Source organism: Hypomesus transpacificus, chromosome 17 (assembly GCF_021917145.1).
Source record: "Hypomesus transpacificus isolate Combined female chromosome 17, fHypTra1, whole genome shotgun sequence".
NCBI lineage: Eukaryota > Metazoa > Chordata > Actinopteri > Osmeriformes > Osmeridae > Hypomesus > Hypomesus transpacificus.
Genome location: NC_061076.1, coordinates 7,706,083 through 7,725,376, shown reverse-complemented (window position 1 = coordinate 7,725,376; position 19,294 = coordinate 7,706,083). Strand labels below are relative to the sequence as shown.

Sequence of the window (19,294 nt, the reverse complement as noted above, 5' to 3'; positions counted from 1 at the left end):
CGGTACAGGAAGCCTAACCTATTTGACATTTTATCTGTTCAACTGAGGTGTAATTTGCCTAAAGTAAACAATCGTTTAAATGCTTGTTACCATATAGTAGCACAACATTCTTCTTGAAGTCCTGAGACCTTTATTATATTTAATGTTCAATTTGTATATTTTTTCCCATGTCCATGTCAAATGTAATTGAAGGTCACAGAACTGTCTTGGAGAATGTATTATCCTATGAAATCAATGGCAATAAAAGCCAGGCTCGGACACAATGCAATGAGCATGAATTAGTTGTCTGATATTTTGAAAACCTGTCTCTCTAATTTGTCTCAGCAGGTATTCAGGGACAGACACACATCAAGAAGACTGGAGAATCTCACAAACTGACTTGTTCAACCTCTAGGTTTACATTCAGTCATTTAGTAAATGTAGTGTCAAAAATGTCGTACTCCATGTATGTTTTGGGTAGATTCACACTCTTCTCAGATGACTCCATCACTGTATATAGCAATATCTATGGCTGAACATTGAAGACACAGAATTGTATTACTGAGGCAGAGAAAGGAGAGTGGATGACTATTACAATAAAAACTCTCCCATTTGACAAAATCACACTCAAGCTCAAACATAGCTAATGTAAATTTCCCCAAATGTGTGGTCAGAAAAAACCGTCAAACATGCACAAGCTTTTCTGTAGCAATATGGATGCATGGTCAAAAAAGTCCTGGTATTGTGGATGAAGAAAAACTGCATATTCTCTCCCACCATCTCCCACCTATAAATGGTCTCTATGTGAGAGTCCTAGTGAGTATCAGTCAGTAGATAAGAGCAGCTCCTTACAGTTCACCATCAACCATGTCACACTATAATTTGATCATCCTTTAATATGCCCACCTGACACCTTTCACTATGCAAATGACATTTCCCCTTCCCCTTCTCTCCCCCCCCCCCCCACTTCCCCTTATAAACACTGATCCAGTGTCTGAGCCATCAAGTATCTCTTTCTCAGTAGGAGTAGAGAAGAGCAGCTCCCTCCAGTTCATCTTCACCATCAACCATGTTGTCTGTGTCTTTGCTGCTGTTGCTGGCAGCTGCTTCCTGTGAGTCTCTTTATAATCAGGTGGACTAAACAGGAGTAAAGCTTTTATTCAAGGGTAATATGGTGCTGTTATGCCTCATTTTGGTGTTACTGTTGTATTTCAAACAGGTGCGAATAGTGAACAGCTCACCCAGCCAGCCTCTATGACTGTCCAACCAGGTCAAGCACTGACCATCACCTGTCAGGTCTCTTACTCTGTTGGAAGCTACTGGACAGCTTGGATTCGACAACCTGCAGGGAAAGGACTTGAGTGGATTGGAATGAAATATACTGGAGGCACACACCATAAAGATTCACTGAACAAATTCAGCATCACAGTAGACTCCTCCAGCAGCACAGTGACTCTGAAAGGACAGAACTTGCAGACTGAAGACACAGCTGTGTATTACTGTGCTCGCTACCACATTGATACAAACCGACAGAAGACCTGTACATAAACCCTCTCCTCACTAGTTAGAGATGAATATGTATCAACCTTCAGGGGGCGATCTAGGTCTTCAAATAAAATATAGACTCGTGAAATGAGAACAATTGGAGGGGAATAAATTGATCCTTATAATTACTTTACTTAACCTCTATAAATGATTAGAGATTACATGTAACACCCCACACTGCAATGTAACAAAGTGAAACATGCTGTTATGAATAAATGAATAACAGGTTTCCAGACAAAGACCCCCCATAAACCTTAGACAAGTAGGAAAGTAGAATTGCATCTTTCTTTCACACCATGATTTGATTAACCTTTAATATGCCCACCTGACACCTTTCACAATGCAAATGGTCTCACCCTTCTTCTCACCTCTCTCTCTTTCTCTCCACCTCCCCTTATAAACAGTGTTCCAATGTCTGAGCCATCAAGTCAGTGAGATTCCAGGAGAACCGAGAAGACCAGTTCCCTGCAGTTCATCTTCTCCATCAACCATGTTCTCTCTCTGCTGCTACTGCTGCTGCTAGCTGCTGCTTCCTGTGATTCTTTCTGATTTAGGGGCATAAACAAAACTTCAATGTCTATTTTTTTGCATGATGCTTGTGTGCATTTTTTTGTTTAGTAACTCTCGTCTTTCAACAGTGAACAGTGAACAACTCACCCAGCCAGGCTCCATGACTGTCCAGCCAGGTCAAACACTGACCATCACCTTTCAGGTGTCCTACTCTATTAGCTATTTTAGTAGCTTTTATACAGCTTGGATTCGACAGTCTACGGGGAAAGGAAACAAGAAAGAAAGAAAACAAGTTCAGCATCACAGTAGACTCCTCCAGCAGCACAGTGTCTCTGACAGGACAGAGTCTGCAGACTGAAGACACAGCTGTATATTACTGTGCTTGCTACCACATTCATACACACCAACATCAGACCTGTACATAAGCCCTCTCCTCACTAGTTAGAGATGAAGATGGATCAACCTTCAGGGGGTGATCTAGGTCTTCAAATAAAATGTAGATCAGTAGACCCATTAAAATTAGAACAATTCGAGGGGAATTAGTTCATCCTTGGAGTGACTTTTCTTGAACCTCTATAAATGATTACAGATTACATGTAAAATTCCACACTGCAATGTCACAAAGTGAAACATGCTGTTACAGACATGCACGAGAAGTGTCCAGACAAAGACCCCAAGAACCTTAGACATGCAGAAAAGTAGATCCGCATCTTTCTCTCACATCATAATTTGATGAGTCTTTAATATGCCCACCTGATACATTTGACTATGCAAATGACATTTCCCCACCTCCTTCCCCCCCTCCTCTCTCTCTCTCTCTCTCTCTCTCTCTCTCTCCACCTGTCCACTTATAAACACTGTTCCAATGACTGAGCCATCAAGTTTCTCAGTGTACAGGAGAGTAGTGCAGAGCGGCTCCCTTCAGCTTTTCTTCAACCATGTTCTTTGTTTCTCTGCTGCTGCTGCTGGCAGCTGCCTCCTGTGAGTATTAGAGGTGTGAGATTATGTGATCAAGTGAGATCTGGAATGATACATCACTTTATTTCCCAAGCATTTTCTCTATACTTCGAAAATCCATAGGCATAATATTGTACCTGTATATATTCTCAGGTGTTTACAGTGACATTGAACTCTTCCAGTCTGGACCTGTGGTTGTGAAGCCAGGAGAGTCTTTCTCCATCTCTTGTAAACCGTCTGGGTTTTCTGTCTCCTCTTATTGCATTGGCTGGATAAGGCAACCTGAGGGCAAACCTCTAGGTTACATTGGGTATACCTGCACTAGCAGCCAGTCTACTGTAGACTCACTCAAGAACAAGATCAGCTCCAGATATGACAGCTCCAGCAGCACAGCGTTTCTAGAAGGGAGGAACCTGCAGTCTGAAGACACAGCTGTGTATTACTGTGCTAGACAGTCACAATGACACAAACCAACAGCAAACCTGTACATGAACCATCCCATCTCTAATATAGATTAACATCTATCAACCTGTTGGGGGCGACCTTAGTCTTCAAATAAAAAGTAAAACTGAAATCATGTTGCAGTAATAACAGAAATATCAAGACATGATTACAGTTTACGTGTAACACCAGAGAATTAAATACAATGAAAAAGTGTTCAATTAAATCTTACACAATTAGTTTAGAGAAAAAACTTTTATTTTTCCCCTGTCAGGTCTCCTACTCTGTCACTAGCTATAGCACCGGTTGGATACGGCAACCTGCAGGGAGAGGACTAGAATGGATTGGCTATTTTTACAGTGGTGGAAGCTTATTCTACAAGGACTCACTGAAAAACAAGTTCATCATGACCAGAGACACCTCCAGCAACACTCTGACTCTGAAAGGACAGAACCTGCAGACTGAAGACACAGCTGTATATTACTGTGCTCGCTACCACATTGATCCAAACCAATATGAGGCCTGTACATAAACCATCTCCTCATTATTTAGAGATTAATATGTATCAACCTTGAGGGGGCGATCTAGGTCTTCAAATAAAATGTAGATCAGTAGATCCGTGAAATAAGAACAATTGGAGGGGAATAAGGGCATAGAACTTGATGGAAGTCTGGAAGAGGGAGAGAGCATTTGCCATGGAAACAGGTCTGTAGCCACTGATTCAAAGTTTGTTTTAGCTATTAGAAAAAGATGAAAAATAGACAAGTCTGCTGACTGAAATTATGGAGTGATATCCATTTCCCCCTGAATGGGGACATTGCTGAGAGTCCTTAACTGGAGGCGCAATCACAGTGAACATGCCTGAAGGACCCCTAGAATCTTGTGGGGTTACTGTGAACCCCAAATAAATCACAAGATGAATATATATGTTTTATTCGGTTTAGGTGCTTGGAATCCTATCCCATCATCTCACATAAGCATTGAAATACACTGTGGTACAGAACAAGGTAAAACAAATTATAATTTGAACCAGTACTTCATGGGCCACCAAATTTTACGTATGCCTACGCTTATCAATTAACACAGAGGAATCAAGATATTGCATGCTTTTCCTCTTTGATATCATTTTGATTAAATGAATACTGACATTATCCACAATGTTGACATCATCGCATCAGGCCATACGGATCATAATAAAAGTGTCACAATGTTACTCAACATTCCAAAAACTGCATCTAGAACTTTGATACAATCGGTATAATCATTCACTGGCGAATCAACACCGTTAACGACTTATTTAGTGCACTAACGGTATTTAATCGAAAAAAGTTACCCTAATCAAAGCTTTCCGTTTGCTTCTTAGTGTGAGGTAAGTATACTCTCATTAATCACATCATGTAACACTGAATAATATGTTATGTTGCGCAGTCTCATTTATCAAATGACAATTAAAAACTGAGAATTATGGCAGCCAAACACAACGAACTACTTCTCACATGTCGACTATTGTAGGTTTACCACATGTGACTACTCTGACTTCACACAGATTTATTTAAGATTTGACTTTTTCATTGAGGTATTTCGAGTCGGTTCCCAATATTTTAGGCGTGGTTAACCTAGCCTGCAGGATGATCTTTCAGACAGGCTCAAACATTTCTCTATCGCGCTCAACAAAGCCTATAACATGCGTGATCGGTTGGGCTAGACCTACGTTGGATTTCCGAAATTTTACAGATCGTTTTCATATCATCAAAGTGTATATTTCTAAGCCTACATCTGGTCTAATGATGTTTAACGTTTCTGTAACAAATGTTGATTCAAAATATCATTATTATCTTATTCTCTAGGGCAGTAGTCATCTGCTTGATGATGAATCGATGATGAATTTGTGTAAAGGACAGGTAAGATTGTACTATTGGACTGGTAGCATGAGTATCACTACAACCATCCCCATAAACCAGTAAATTCAGTATGTATCTTGCAGAAAATTATCATACGACAGTTCTTGATCCTCAAGAATCTGGGAGATGTTCCTGACCAGGTCAACTTGGAACATGTTACTGATTTGCTGTTGGGATTGGAAAGATTCGGACTGGCGTAAGCAAGCTTCACGCTTCTCACTTTTGACAATTCTATAACATTCACTGGAAATTTGTGTCCAGTCACGCATGTCCCATTCTGTAGACCTCAACATGTCAGCAGTCATCCTATGCTGGAGGAGGTTGAGAAAAGGGTCCTTACAGAACTGGAGAAGGAGCGACGTCTCTCTAAGCAGTTTGGGAGGAAGGTAGGCTATGAGACAACATCAAGACTTTTCTCATGAGACACCCAGGAAAATCCTGGTATCTGATTTCATTCTCTCTCTCTCTCTCTCTCTCTCTCTCTCTCTCTCTCTCTCTCTCTCTCTCTCTCTCTCTCTCTCTTTATTTCTCTCTCTTCTAGGTCACCTTGGAGGGACTTGAGATGTTCCTGTGCATGATCAGGCCATCAGCCGAAGCTAAGGTCAGGAATCTCCTCCTCCCCCTGTTTTCCAACCTGGCGTGCAGCGCCACGCATGACACCAAGGGCGAGCGACAGTCTTCTCCACCTGCTGGGGATGCAGGGGCTCCAAAAGAGCAGGTGCCAACAAGCACATCAACGCTGCTCCAAAGAGCCGAGAAGCTGGTCCCTGAGTTGGTGACAGCTACTCTCAACTACCTCCTGGAGGACAGAGAAGATCAGCTATGGGGATCCCTGTTCAGCTCTGAGCAGCCAGGCCTCCCCTCCATGGAGGCGCCGTGGGCCAAGGCAGCCATTGTAGATGTCGTCAGGCTTGTGGAGGATGCAGCCAGCGCTCTGCTCACTCCCCAGGACGTTTTAGCAATGGCTTCCATCACTCACAGAGTGGTGAAGAACATGGTGGTTTCCATCTTCCAGAGGTTTGAGCATGCCTTAACATCCTTCCAGCTGATTGGACACGACAGCACGGAATTTGATGGTCTGGATGTGACTCGTTCTGTGATATCAGCCATCGTGGATGACATGGAGGTATTATAATTGTTGCTTGTTTTTTCAATATCATACAGTACATACATGTAAATAGAACTCAAGATAAGGTCTTCCTGGCATTTGGTATGTGTTAAATTCAGAGAAACCTGCAGCACTTGTACTTAAATAATACTCCTAATATACTTTTGCTGAAGATGGAAAATATGGGGACTGATGTACCTAAGGACTTCTCCAAGCAGATGTGTGAGATAGCCACCACAGCTGTTACCCCGGAAGCTTCCATGAAAAATCTTTTTCTCCTGAAAACAGTTAGAGTTCTCAAGGTAAAGGCCCCAATTGCGGAAGTAAAACATCTCACTATTTCCTTGTGAATCCATTGACACGTATTGCCAGACACAGTGTGTAATGTGTGCCAAAATGTTTTATACTATAATGTGTTAACAGAAGAACAACATCAGAGAAGGCTTAACAGTGGAAAATGGCTTTCCTGAGGCTGCCCCCGAGATGTCTGGCCAGGCCAGAGGTCATGAAGCTGCTCCCAAGATATCTGCCCAGGCCAGAGGTCATGAAGCTGCCCTTGAGATATCTGCCCAGGCCAAAGGTCCTGAGGCTGCCCTCGAGATGTCTGCCCCAGCCAGAGGTCCTGAGGCTGCTCCTGAGATGTCTGCCCAAGCCAGAGGTCATGAAGCTGCCCTCGAGATGTCTGCCCAGGCCAAAGGTCCTGAGGCTGCCCTTGAGATGTCTGCCCAGGCCAAAGGTCCTGAGGCTGCCCCCAAGATGTCTGCCCAGGCCAGAGGTCAGGAAGCTGCCCTTGAGATGTCTGCCCAGGCTAAAGGTCTTGAGCCTATCCCCAATTTGTCTGCCCAGGCCAAAGGTCCTGAGGCTGCCCTCGAGATGTCTGCCCAGGCCAGAGGTCCTGCAGTTTCCATGGAGGAAGTTCTCCAGGAATTAGTCATGGCTCACAATAATAAAGTGATGAAGGCAGTTATCACTGAGGTCACCTCAGACCAGGTTCAGCCTTCCCCAAGGTCTCCGAAGACCACTGCTGCATCCAGATTCTCAGAAGAGACTCTGAGCATCCTCCTGGAGGTGGAAGCTCCCAAGGTGGAGCCTGAACTGTCAGATAAGAAACCCGGCGTGTTCATCGGCTGTGTCCAAGCAACCACTTCTGATCTCCAGCACCCCATGGTGAGACACAGCAATCTATTGATGTTCTGAAAAATTATCATCATTATTTTTGTATCAACTTTTGTATCATGTTAAATAGCATTACAACGTATTGTTATTCACTCTTGATAATGTCTATGGTTCCTACTGTAGGGTAGATGTTGTTTCTGTTCTCTGAAATGGTTCTGTGATTCTAGAACATTCAGGTTATGGGCGATGTCTGCAGTGATGTGGCAGAGGAGAACCGTGGTGAGTGTGGGCCTCCTTGTTGATCTCGACATTCAAATAGTTTCTTGTGATGACATATGTGTTCTCCTGTGGCATGCAGAATCAAAGAGTTGACTTTTTCAGATGTCAGTAAGGACCTTGCGAAAAAGCGTAAGAAAGGAAGCTTCCGTGGATTCTTCCGGCGTGTTCGTAAACTGTTTTCCTGCTGCTGCTGCGACCTCCCCACAGAGGAAGACTAGCACCCTCCCATGTGGACCCTCTGAGTCATCACACCAGCTGACCAACACATTTACAGATAGTTAAAAATGCAGGTGTAAAGATGTGTATTTTTAGAACATATTAAAGAGTTAATCATACTCAAATACTTTGACAAAGTGGATTGCATTTGTTGATGCAATTATTGATTTATAGGCCATATATCAAATCAGCCAAGCTGGGTAAACAATCTTATGCTCGGATCTAAATGCTAGTTAAATTTACATTTACATTTTACACATATTCATTTAGCAGACGCTTTTATCCAAAGCGACTTCCGAGAGAGAGCTTTTCAAAGTGCATAGGTCACTGATAATAACAACAAGATAGCCCCAAAAAACATTGCGTGTAGCCAAAACATGAAGCACGTATTGTGAACAACCAAAATAAATGCCGAAGGGAAGAACCATAAGAGCATGTAGCTAAACAAGTTACAATTAAATTGATCCTTAGAGTGACTTTACTTGAATCTTTATAAATTATTACATATTACATGTAACACCCCACAGTGCAATGTAACACAGTAAAATATGCTGTTCTACATAAATGCATGACAAATGTCCAGACAAAGACCCCATGAAACGTAGACACGCAGAAAAGTGAAATTGCATCTTTCTTTCACATCAAGATTTGATAAATCTTTAATATGGCCACCTGACACATTTCAATATGCAAATGACATTTCCCCTCCTACTCTCTCTCTCTCTCTCTCTCTCTCTCTCTCTCTCTCTCTCTCTCTCTCTCTCTCTCTCTCTCTCTCTCTCTCTCTCTCTCTCTCTCTCTCTCTCTCTCTCTGCACCTCTCCACTTATAAACACTGTTCCAATGTCTGAGCCATCGAGTTTCTTAGGAGAGTAGTGAAGACAAGCTCCCTCCAGTTAATCTTCAACACCCTCAACCATGTTCTCTGTTTCTCTGCTGCTGTTGGTTGCAGTTGCTTCCTGTGAGTGTCTCTGTAATCAGGTGTAATAAACAGGACTAAAGTTTTTATTCAAGGGTAATATGGTGCTGTTATGCCTCATTCTGGTGTTACTCTTGTCTTTCAACAGGTGTGAACAGTGAACAACTCACCCAGCGAGCCTCTATGACTGTTCAGCCAGGTCAAGCACTGACCATCCCTTGTCAGGTTTCCTATTTTGTTAGTGGTTACTGGACTGCATGGATTCGACAACATGCAGGGAAAGGACTGGAGTGGATTGGGAGCATTTATACAGGAGAGACAGCCTCCAAAAATCACTTTAAAACAAGTTCAGTTTTCCTGTTCTCTGGTAGAATCCCACCAGTTTTCTTCAACACAAACCATGTTCCCTCTGTCTGTACTACTGGTGATAGCAGCTGCACACTGTAAGTCAAGACTTGGAGCGACAAAATGTGTGTCAAATATATTTTGTCTCTGCACATTCTTGATGAATGTCATTGATGTTGTTTATTTCAACAGGTGTTGAGGGTGTTACCCTGACCCAGCCTGGATCTATAGTTGTTAAGCCAGGAGAGGGTTTATCCATCTCCAGTCGGATCTCTGAGACAATCTCAGGGTAAAGCATTAGAGTGGATGGGATACAAATGCAGTGGAGGTAGCTCAGTTACCAAAGACTTACTGAAGAACAAAGTCAGTTTCACTGTAGACACCACCACAAACACGGTGTTCCTCAAAGGAAACAACTTTCAGCCAGAAGACACAACTTTGTATAACTGTGCCCGAGAGTCACAGCAATACACACAAACAGGAGCCTTGTATAAAAACATATGCCTGATCCCTCTGGAGCATTTACTTATGAATGGGGTCACTTCAGTTATCAAATGTATTATAGTTTAGAAGTCTACAGTAGGATTGTCACAGAAATGACAAAATTACAATACTACCACAGCTGTATACACCTCAGTATCCAAATACTGATTTAAATATGAACGTAATTTAAATCAGGGGTCTCCAGCCCTGTTCCTGGAAAGCTACCTACCTACCCTTTTGCTCCAACACTAATCTAGCACACCTGATTCTAATACTTAATACTTGTGTGTTGAACCTGTAGAATTCAGCAGCTTACAATAACTCTGAACAACACAACACCTGAACTTCCATTCAATCACTCAATCAGATGGCTGAGTGGTTAGAGAATTGGGATATTAATCAGAAGTTTGCCGGTTCGATTACGGGTCGTGCAAAATGACGCTGTGTCCTTGAACAAGGCGCTTCACCCTATTTGCCTCAGGGGAATGTCCCTGTACTTAAAGTTAGTCGCTCTGGATAACAGTGTCTGCTAAATGTAAATGTAATCAATCTGAAGTACTATTTGTGTTTAGTTCAGGCCTAGAATAAGCAGATGAAAAGGGCTGAGACCAGACCTTTCTCACAACTTGGACAGCAGCGCCAGAACTGTAACTCTCATGATGGATTCTCAGTAGTTCTACTGTCATGTTTGTTCCTTAGTCTGGTCAGGGCTTCTGTTCCTCTCCCGCTCTCCACAGTAAGATGGGTAGAGATGGAAGAACTGGATGGAAGTGTAGAGCAAGAAGGATTCAAAGGAAAGAAACAACAGTTTCCAAAACAACTGAAACAACAACGTTGTATCGAGTGTATCAATAGAACCCTGTAGAGGGCAGGCTGACAAAAGTGTTTATTGATGACAACCATCTGAAATGTATCCCCCCCCCAAAGAAACACATATAAATGTCTGTTATCATTTAACTCTTATCTTAAATGCTGCTCTTTTAACTTGAAAGGTGCATGTCTGTCCAAAACACATTCTCAACACGCAAAGGGATTCTGAACAATAAACGCAGAAGGTGAATCTGAAGTGTCAATAGAAGGCGTATGATTGGTTCTCCTGGTAAAGAGGAAGGGATCATGCAAAACAGATACTTTAACTTCACTGTATATAGTTCACTGTTAAACAAGGCTCATTCTGCGTCCAAACTCTCCTAACTGCTTAGTCCTGGCTACCTTGCACAGATCTAATCACCTCACAATGTTTCCTACTTTTGGAATACTCTACCTGATGATGTGTGTGATAGGTGAGGAGTTTTACTCAGTATTAAAAGACTGACACTATGCTTTAGGAACAACTTACTTAACTTCATTGATTTCCTCCACAGGTATTCAATGTCAGACACTGACTGAGTCTGAACCAGTAGTTGTGAAGCCTGGAGAATCCCACAAACTGACCTGTACTGCCGCTGGGTTCACATTCAGTAGCTACTATATGGCTTGGATCAGACAGGCTCCTGGGAAGGGGCTGGAGTGGGTGGCAACCAAAGGTACTGATAGTAGGGCTTGGTACTCCCAGTCAGTCCAAGGTAGATTCACCACCTCCAGAGATGATTCCAGAAGTCATCTGTACCTACAGATGAACAGTTTGAAGACTGAGGACACAGCAGTGTATTACTGTGCAAGAGACACAGTGACAGAGAGTGGTGGGAGAGTCGCACAAAAACCACTTCCCCATTAAGCAAAAGCCTGATCCTGATTGGTCCTTTTCACCGATCTCCCCCAGTTCTCTGACAGTCTGCAGTGCACACACCAGAGAGGGTTATGAATGTCTATCCTTCTGGGGACAGACTGCTGCTGTTCATGAAGTTTACCCTGACCAGTGACACATCAAGGGACACTGTCCCTTTCAATGGCCTGAGTCTGCTGCATTAAGACTGAGAGTAGTGCTTGCTACCACAGTCTTAGGCACTAATATCAATACAAATATTAAAATGCATGTAAACAACAGATCAATGTCCTCAATTATGGTCCTGTGCTGAATTTTGGTCATCTCACATTATGCATGTAAGCTATGCATTGTATTGCTCTTGCTTATTTATCTATATTACAATTTTAACATTGACATTTTACCAAACATTGTGTCACGCACTGATTACATTTTTCCCATAGTGACTCATGAACTGGTGAGTTGTATATACTGTAAGAAGGCTTCTATGGGGATTTCTGAGATTAGATTCTTGATTTACATCACATAAAATGTCAACGCCATAAGAAGGTCCCCTTCTACCCTGTGAGGAGGAGTCAATGCAAAACTCTGAGTGGTTCCATCTCTACTTATGTGACTGCGAAGTGAAGGAGAAGGCCTGACCAGACTGAGGAACAAACTCGACAGGACTACCAATAATTCATCATCATGATAGTTACAGTTCTGGTGCTGCTGATGACCGTATTCTGGACAGGTGGACATGCTGACCTTACCTGTTGAAGATACGGGAAGTTACGTTCAATGGTTTAATTTCAAAAACACACTTTAATGTTATTTTTTCTCTACAGGTGTTCAGGGTCAGACACTGACTGAATCTGAACCAATGGTTAAGAAGCATGGAGAATCCCACAAACTGACCTGTACTGCCGCTGGGTTCACATTCAGTAGCGACTATATGGCTTGGATCAGACAGGCTCCTGGGAAGGGGCTGGAGTGGATGGCTACTATAAACACAGATGGTGGCAGCACCTTTTACTCTCAGTCGGTTCAAGGTCGGTTCACCATCTCCAGGAACAACAACAAGGACCAGGTGTACCTCCAGATGAACAGCCTGAAGACTGAAGACTCTGCTGTTTATTACTGTGCTCGAGAGCCACAGTGACTGAAGGTGGTTGAGCAGCTGTACAGAAACCTACTTCTCTAACTCTGGCTGTCTAACCATGTTAAAAAACATTATTGAAAGTGCTCTAACAAATACAACAGAAAAACTCCTCACCACCATCCCAATGTCAAAACGTTACGCTAACATGCTAGCTTATCAAATTTCACCCTTACATCAAAATAGGCCATTGTCTTAATCATTCTCAAAAATAACGGTAATGAAAGACTTGTCATAAGTCTCATCATCAGTGTTTTATAATTATATTTGTAATAATATTACCCTGGTCATAAGGTCATTTCTAACATACATTATTTTTTACTCTTCTTTTTTTTAAAGTACTGATCATCCCTATTAATGCAAAGTAGTCAACACACCTCCTCCCCTTCTCGGTTTATAAAGTGTCTCTCTGTCTCTCCGTAGGAATAGAGATAAGCACTTCCCTCCAGTTCATCTTCACCATCAACCATGTTCTCTGTTTCTCTGCTGCTGCTGGCAGCTGCTTCCTGTGAGTCCCTCTGGATTCCTGCGTTCGAAAATGACGTGCTATCTTATATTCAATGTATCATATTATTTTAAATGATGTACTTAGCTTTTAGATTTTTGGGATTACATGTTTTAGTTTATTTCTTTCTCCTTGCAGACGTGCACTGTGGACTAGAGCTCTCCCAGCCAGGTTCAATGGTCGTCCAGTCAGGAGAGTCTTTGATCCTCACTTGTAAGGTTTCTGGGTATACTCTAACTGATAGCAGCAATGTTTATGGAATAGGTTGGATACGACAACCTGCAGGGAAAACCCTGGAATGGATTTGGACGATCTATTATGATGGAAGTTCATATTCTCAAAGTTCTCTCAGAGCCAAGTTCAGTGTTACCAGAGACACCTCTAGTAGTACAGTGACTCTGAAAGGACAGAGTCTGCAGACTGACGACACAGCAGTTTATTTCTGTGCTAGAGACTCACAATGATACACTCCAACAGCAGACCAGTGCATAAACCCTCTCCTCACTAGTCAGAGATTAATATGTACCAACCTAGAGGGGGCGATCTTAGCCTTCAAATTAAAAAACAGAGCATAGAACTATGAATACCGAACACAACAAGGAGTGAATTAGTCAGCTGTTATGAAATCAGTCAGGCCAGACGCAATACGTAGAAAGTGACTCTACTCCAAACCTTAAAAAATGCTGATAGATTACATGATAAATGATCAATTACATTAACACCATACACTTGTAACCGGGTAGCACTAGGACCCTGGAACTTCTAGCTAACTCACAGCTGGAGCTCATTCCCTAATGAGCGATAGGTTAAGTAGTGGTAGGTATTGGAGGCAATATCGCTGTGTGGGTAACCTAGTGCTTTAGGCACCGGCACCAAAGATGCAGGTAGGCTGTCTACGCATTACATTGGTTTCTCTGGTATTAGCCATATGTTGACAGGGAGTCAAGTGGCTGAGCGGGTAGAGCATCGGGCTAGTAATCTGAAGGTTGCCAGTTCGATTCCCGGCCAGTACACATGACGTTGTGTCCTTGGGCAAGGCACTTCACCCTACTTACCCCGGGGAGAATGTCCCTGTACTTACTGTAAGTCGCTCTGGATAAGAGCGTCTGCTAAATGACTAAATGTAAATGTAAATGTAAATGTTGACTGTGACTGTAACTGACTATTGTTGTACAAATTAGTGAAACGCTGTTAAGGAAGAATTCGAGTGGCACTGTGTAGATCTGAATAGTCAAGGGATATGGTTTTAATACAATTTATTAGACTATACAATTACATAAACAAAGCTTTGTTGATCAGTCTCAGCGAAGGAGGTGCCATCTACACAGGTCGTTCGCAGGAGTGATAGTCAGCCATCACACATGCACTGCCTTATATAAACTTAAGATCAAATGGCATTCCATAAGGTCAATCAATCAATGATGCAAACTCTGTGATTGGCTAACTCAACTTAGTGACAGCTTGAAACAATACCAAGTGTCCAGTGTGTCCCAAAGTTCTTTGATGTCACAGCTCTCTCCAGAGCAGTAGATAATAAAGCCACAGGGGTTGACCAGTCAAATGGTCAACTGTCCTTTGTGTGACCATCTTCAAACAATACTTTTAATTAACACAAACAATGAAACAGGACACAGTCCTTCTAGCCAAAGTTCAGAGCAACTATCTCATTGACCCCTTACAGTAACCAGAGGACAGAAGGCCATATAAAATGCTTCACCCATCCCCCAGGGCAAGCTGCCCACAGAGCCATCAGCACCTCACATTCCTTTGAACTCAACTTAATTATCTTCCCTTCCTGTCTCTTACCAATGAACATAGAAGATTATAGATTTCATACACATACATCTATGCATATGACTAACATTTCCATTACAACGCCTCCTTAGTGGTATATTGACAATGACATTCAAGTGCGGGTTCCAAACGCATCAGCGGTCGGTATGTCTTCTTTGGAAATTATTAATGTAAATACTGTGGCCATTTATATTATTACTAATACATTTATTCTTCTAGGGTTTAGTGTCAACCTCACTGTTTTTCCCACATTTTTGTTTATCTTTTGTTTTCAAGTTGTTTGATTTGAGAAGTGATTTGATGTGTTTACCTCGTGTGCTTTGGATTGCCGTGAACTATTTTTATGACGTATCATTACATCCTATTTGATTTTACTACTATGTATAAAATACAACTTTGTATACTTTTGATACCACAGCCTCTGTACAGTTCATTTGATTGGACAGAACACAAGTCTGAGATTAGTATTTCCATCTAAGGGTCTCTCACCCCATCTGTGAGAGTGGCGTTGTCGAACCTTCCCGCCACACACTGTAAACCAAACAAAGTGAAACATGCTGTAATACAAGTTTTAATGCATCAGTGTAGTGAAAGGAAGGTTTACAGACTCCTCCTAGAGAAAAATCTTCTACCTTTGGTTCTGACAGTATGAATCCACTTTTATGGATGTAAAACCTACACATAATACTTCAGTCTAGATATTGGTTACAGATTGCAAAAGAAAACATATCAAAATGTATGGTTTTCCCAAATATGTATCTATCCAGCCAGTCATCCTTCCATCAACTCACCCACTCATGCCTTTCATATTATGTTACAATATGTATAAAATGAAATATATACGGAACAAGTAAACCTGTTTTACAATTCTTATCAACCTGAATCAAATGCCTATGTGATCTTTCCTCTGTGAGAAGGAGTCATTTAAAACATGTATCGTAATATGACATTTATAAAATTGAAAAATATCCCACGTTTTACATTATTAGATAATAATATACAGTGTTTCATCACTATATGCAATTACATTTCTATACATATTACATTGCTTTACTGGTCATAGTGCTGCTGCTGACATACCGTGAGGCTGTGATGAAAACATATCCACAAGAGATCTAGGTAAAAGGCCATTTAATAGTGAAGGCCAAAGTATAACTGAACTTGACAATGTCAGCCTGATCCCGCCCATTCTATTTTCCAAAACAAATTGGGGGTGAAAGGTTTTGGGTAGGGGATTTCTCATAAATAATAATTTAAGGGGTGTATGAAATGCACTGACATATCCATGTATGCTAATTATGCTAGCCAGCTAGTTCAAAATAGAAACAATGGACAGTGATACTGAGTCTGTAACTATTCAAAATCAATATAATGTAATGCATTGTCAAGGATTCAACAAAATCAAAATACCATTTAAGTTTTCAAAGAGAGAGAGGGGAGGGAGAGCAAGAGACTAAGAGAGACAAAGACATGAAGAGGCAGGAGAGTGAGAAGTCTAGGTGATCTCATCATCAAAGTTCCTATTTGAACGTCTATGCAAAGCATCCCCTCCCTTAAACTCCATATAACCATACTCTCATCTCCACTCTTCTCATTCTACAAGGCTTGAACTGACATCACAGCTCTGCTCTACTCTTATCACTGAGCTGTGTGGAATTATCCCTGCTACACATGGAGCTGAGGACTGTCTGGAGTTTAGCTCTTGTTGTAAGTAAACATTGTGAGATTATGAATTGGACTGAAATGTCACTGTCTGTACAATATACCGAATTTAAATGTTTTATACTTCTATTTGTGTTTAGGTGTGTGGTGTGAAGATGTCAGGCTTGATCAGTCTCCATCTCAAGTTAAAAGACCTGGAGACACTGTTAAACTGGTCTGTCAAACCTCTGGGTTTACAATGACAAGCTTCTACATGTACTGGATAAGGCAGAAACAAGGGAAAGCTCTGGACTGGATTGGGAGCATGGATACTGGTAACTCTGATGCAGTTTATGCAGACTCTTTTAAAGATCACTTCACCCTGACTGAGGATGTCTCCACCAGCACACAGTACTTGGAGGCCAGGAGTCTGACAGTAGAGGACTCTGCTGTTTACTACTGTGCTCGAGAGACACAGTGACAGGAGATGGTGACGCAGCTGTACAGAAACACAACATGGCCTCCTGGTGTAACACTCTATCTACATAAGAGTTAAGAGAAGTTATAGTGAACTAAAACTATAGCACTGAAACTGTTAAAGGATCTTGACATGAAATAAATATGGTGCATTTTATCTTTTATGGTTCTAAAAATGTAATCAATCCTTCAGCCCAAGTGAAGTGTTTATAATGGTGACAGTTGTATTTAAATTCTATGTCTTTTTAAGTAATTATTGATCCATCCATCCGTGCATTCATTCATCCATCCATCCACCCATTCAACCTTTCCAGCCAGTCATCCTTCCATCAACCAACCCACTCAATTATTTCATGATTCATGACACATATGATATCATGAAATGATTATACAGGACTAATTAACCAGTTTTTCCATTCTTATAAACCCTGCTCATATTTCTTTATAATCTTTGCTGCCTGTGAGAAGGACAAAACAGCATCAATCCACAAACAAAACAAAACTATACTAAATCAACTAGCTATTGCTGAATTATACAGTACAGTCATTGTAACCAGAAGGTTATTAATGAGTTTACTTTAAAATGGTATGCATTATTAAGAGATTTACCTGTAATGGTCCTGGATATTCTGTCAGTTAATCTAGGTACATCCCATGATGCAATACTGTAGCTACTGTCCCTGAGCAGCACCATGGCTGTACAGGGACATAATAAGACTGAAGACAAAGCTGTGTATGTAGACCTGACACTAAACACAATATATGTGTCACTCCTGCATGAATGACGGCTAAACAATGAAGGATTTGTCAAAGAATGACAGTGCACCAGTGCGGCTCCAATGTCCAATAACTTATTTCTTCCCTCTGGTATTAATGATGACTTTGTGTATGTGAATATGCAAATATTTTTCTAAGAAGATCCAGGTCTCCTCCCACTGCTGTTACAGTCTGATATAACCAGACTCCACAGACTCCCCCTCAGTCTCCACAGACACCACTCCCAGAACACACCTGCCTTCCTCAGAACCCGAGAACGTCTTCATCATGAGAGTTTTAGAATATGTGTTTCTCCTGGTTCTAATTCCAGGTGAGTAAGAAACAGAGGTGTCTCTGTCCAGGGGAGGAAAGAGGAGAGGAGCTGTCCTTATCTGATGGCTGAGCTCCTTCATCTCAACTCTTTTTCTGTTTTTCAGCTGTTCAGACCCAGTCTCTCACCTCCTCAGAACCAGTGGTGAAGAGACCAGGAGACCCAGTCACTCTGTCATGTATTGTGTCTGGATTCTCTATGAGTAGCTATTACATGCACTGGATAAGGCAGAAACCAGGGAAAGGACTGGAGTGGATTGGATACATTGACACTGGCACTAGTGCTTACTATGCACAGTCTCTACAGGGTCAGTTCATCATTTCTAAAGACAGCTCTAAGAACCAGATGAAGTTGGAGGTGAAGAGCCTGAAGACTGAAGACTCTGCTGTTTATTACTGTGCTCGAGACCCACAGTGACACAGGAAGCTGCAGAGCTGTACAAAAATTGATAAACACTGATCTCACATGAGAAACTGAGGTGTGACTGTGCAAAAAAGATCTCCCACAAGACAGCTGTGAGAGGAGAAAGATCTGTTACATTATTATCACTATGTTTGAGTATACCACTGATATAGCAGCAGAATTCCTTGTGTCTTATTTAAATAAACTCGTCAAATTCAGCCATGTCCTGCCCCTCCATATACATTCATAGATGTCCAATCTCCAATTAAGCTAATAATGCTATAGCACATACATTTGTACAAAAACTGATCAACACTGATCTCACATGAGAGACTAGGAGGTGTGACTGTGCAAAGATTATCTCCCACAAGAGAGCAATGAGAGGAGAAAGGCCAACATAACATCATCTCTACATCATCATCCCTCTACATTTGCGCTTACCACAATACAATACAAATCATTTGTCCTGTCCCATTGCTCAAATGTAAAAAAAAAATCCATCAGAGATTTATTTGTAAGAGACGGAGAGACAGAGAGGCACAGCCTTCTATTGGAAAATTTAAAATATTCAAAAATATCATGTAATAAATTGCAGCTGTAAAGTATATTCAGTAAACATATTATTTTGCTGCTCTGGTTTCAGTGCAATACTTCAGATTTTTTTTGAGAAGTTTGTTCATCTACTTTTTTTTATTTTATTCTGAATCTCAGAAGACTATGGATGCAAAGTAGGCAACACTCCTCCCC

General features: G+C 41.6%; 1 long non-coding RNA gene and 4 gene segments (V, D, J or C); all 5 read left to right on the top strand.

Moving 5' to 3' along the window:
* The first annotated feature begins 991 nt into the window (after nt 1-991).
* On the top strand, nt 992-1,527 carry LOC124479455. The segment is given in 2 exon segments: nt 992-1,091; nt 1,199-1,527. Coding segments are annotated over 2 exon segments (372 nt in total).
* A 1,400-nt stretch (nt 1,528-2,927) lies between these two features.
* LOC124480024 lies at nt 2,928-3,455 on the top strand. The segment is given in 2 exon segments: nt 2,928-3,015; nt 3,145-3,455. Coding segments are annotated over 2 exon segments (354 nt in total).
* Nucleotides 3,456-8,969: 5,514 nt separating this feature from the next.
* LOC124479454 lies at nt 8,970-11,568 on the top strand. The segment is given in 6 exon segments: nt 8,970-9,012; nt 9,119-9,241; nt 9,599-9,773; nt 11,020-11,081; nt 11,163-11,324; nt 11,561-11,568. Coding segments are annotated over 6 exon segments (573 nt in total).
* A 1,494-nt stretch (nt 11,569-13,062) lies between these two features.
* LOC124480021 lies at nt 13,063-13,610 on the top strand. The segment is given in 2 exon segments: nt 13,063-13,149; nt 13,285-13,610. Coding segments are annotated over 2 exon segments (366 nt in total).
* Nucleotides 13,611-16,541: 2,931 nt separating this feature from the next.
* LOC124480030 lies at nt 16,542-17,220 on the top strand. The gene is made up of 2 exons (XR_006957499.1): nt 16,542-16,647; nt 16,743-17,220. It is a non-coding gene; the product is annotated as an uncharacterized LOC124480030 (long non-coding RNA).
* Nucleotides 17,221-19,294: the final 2,074 nt, after the last annotated feature.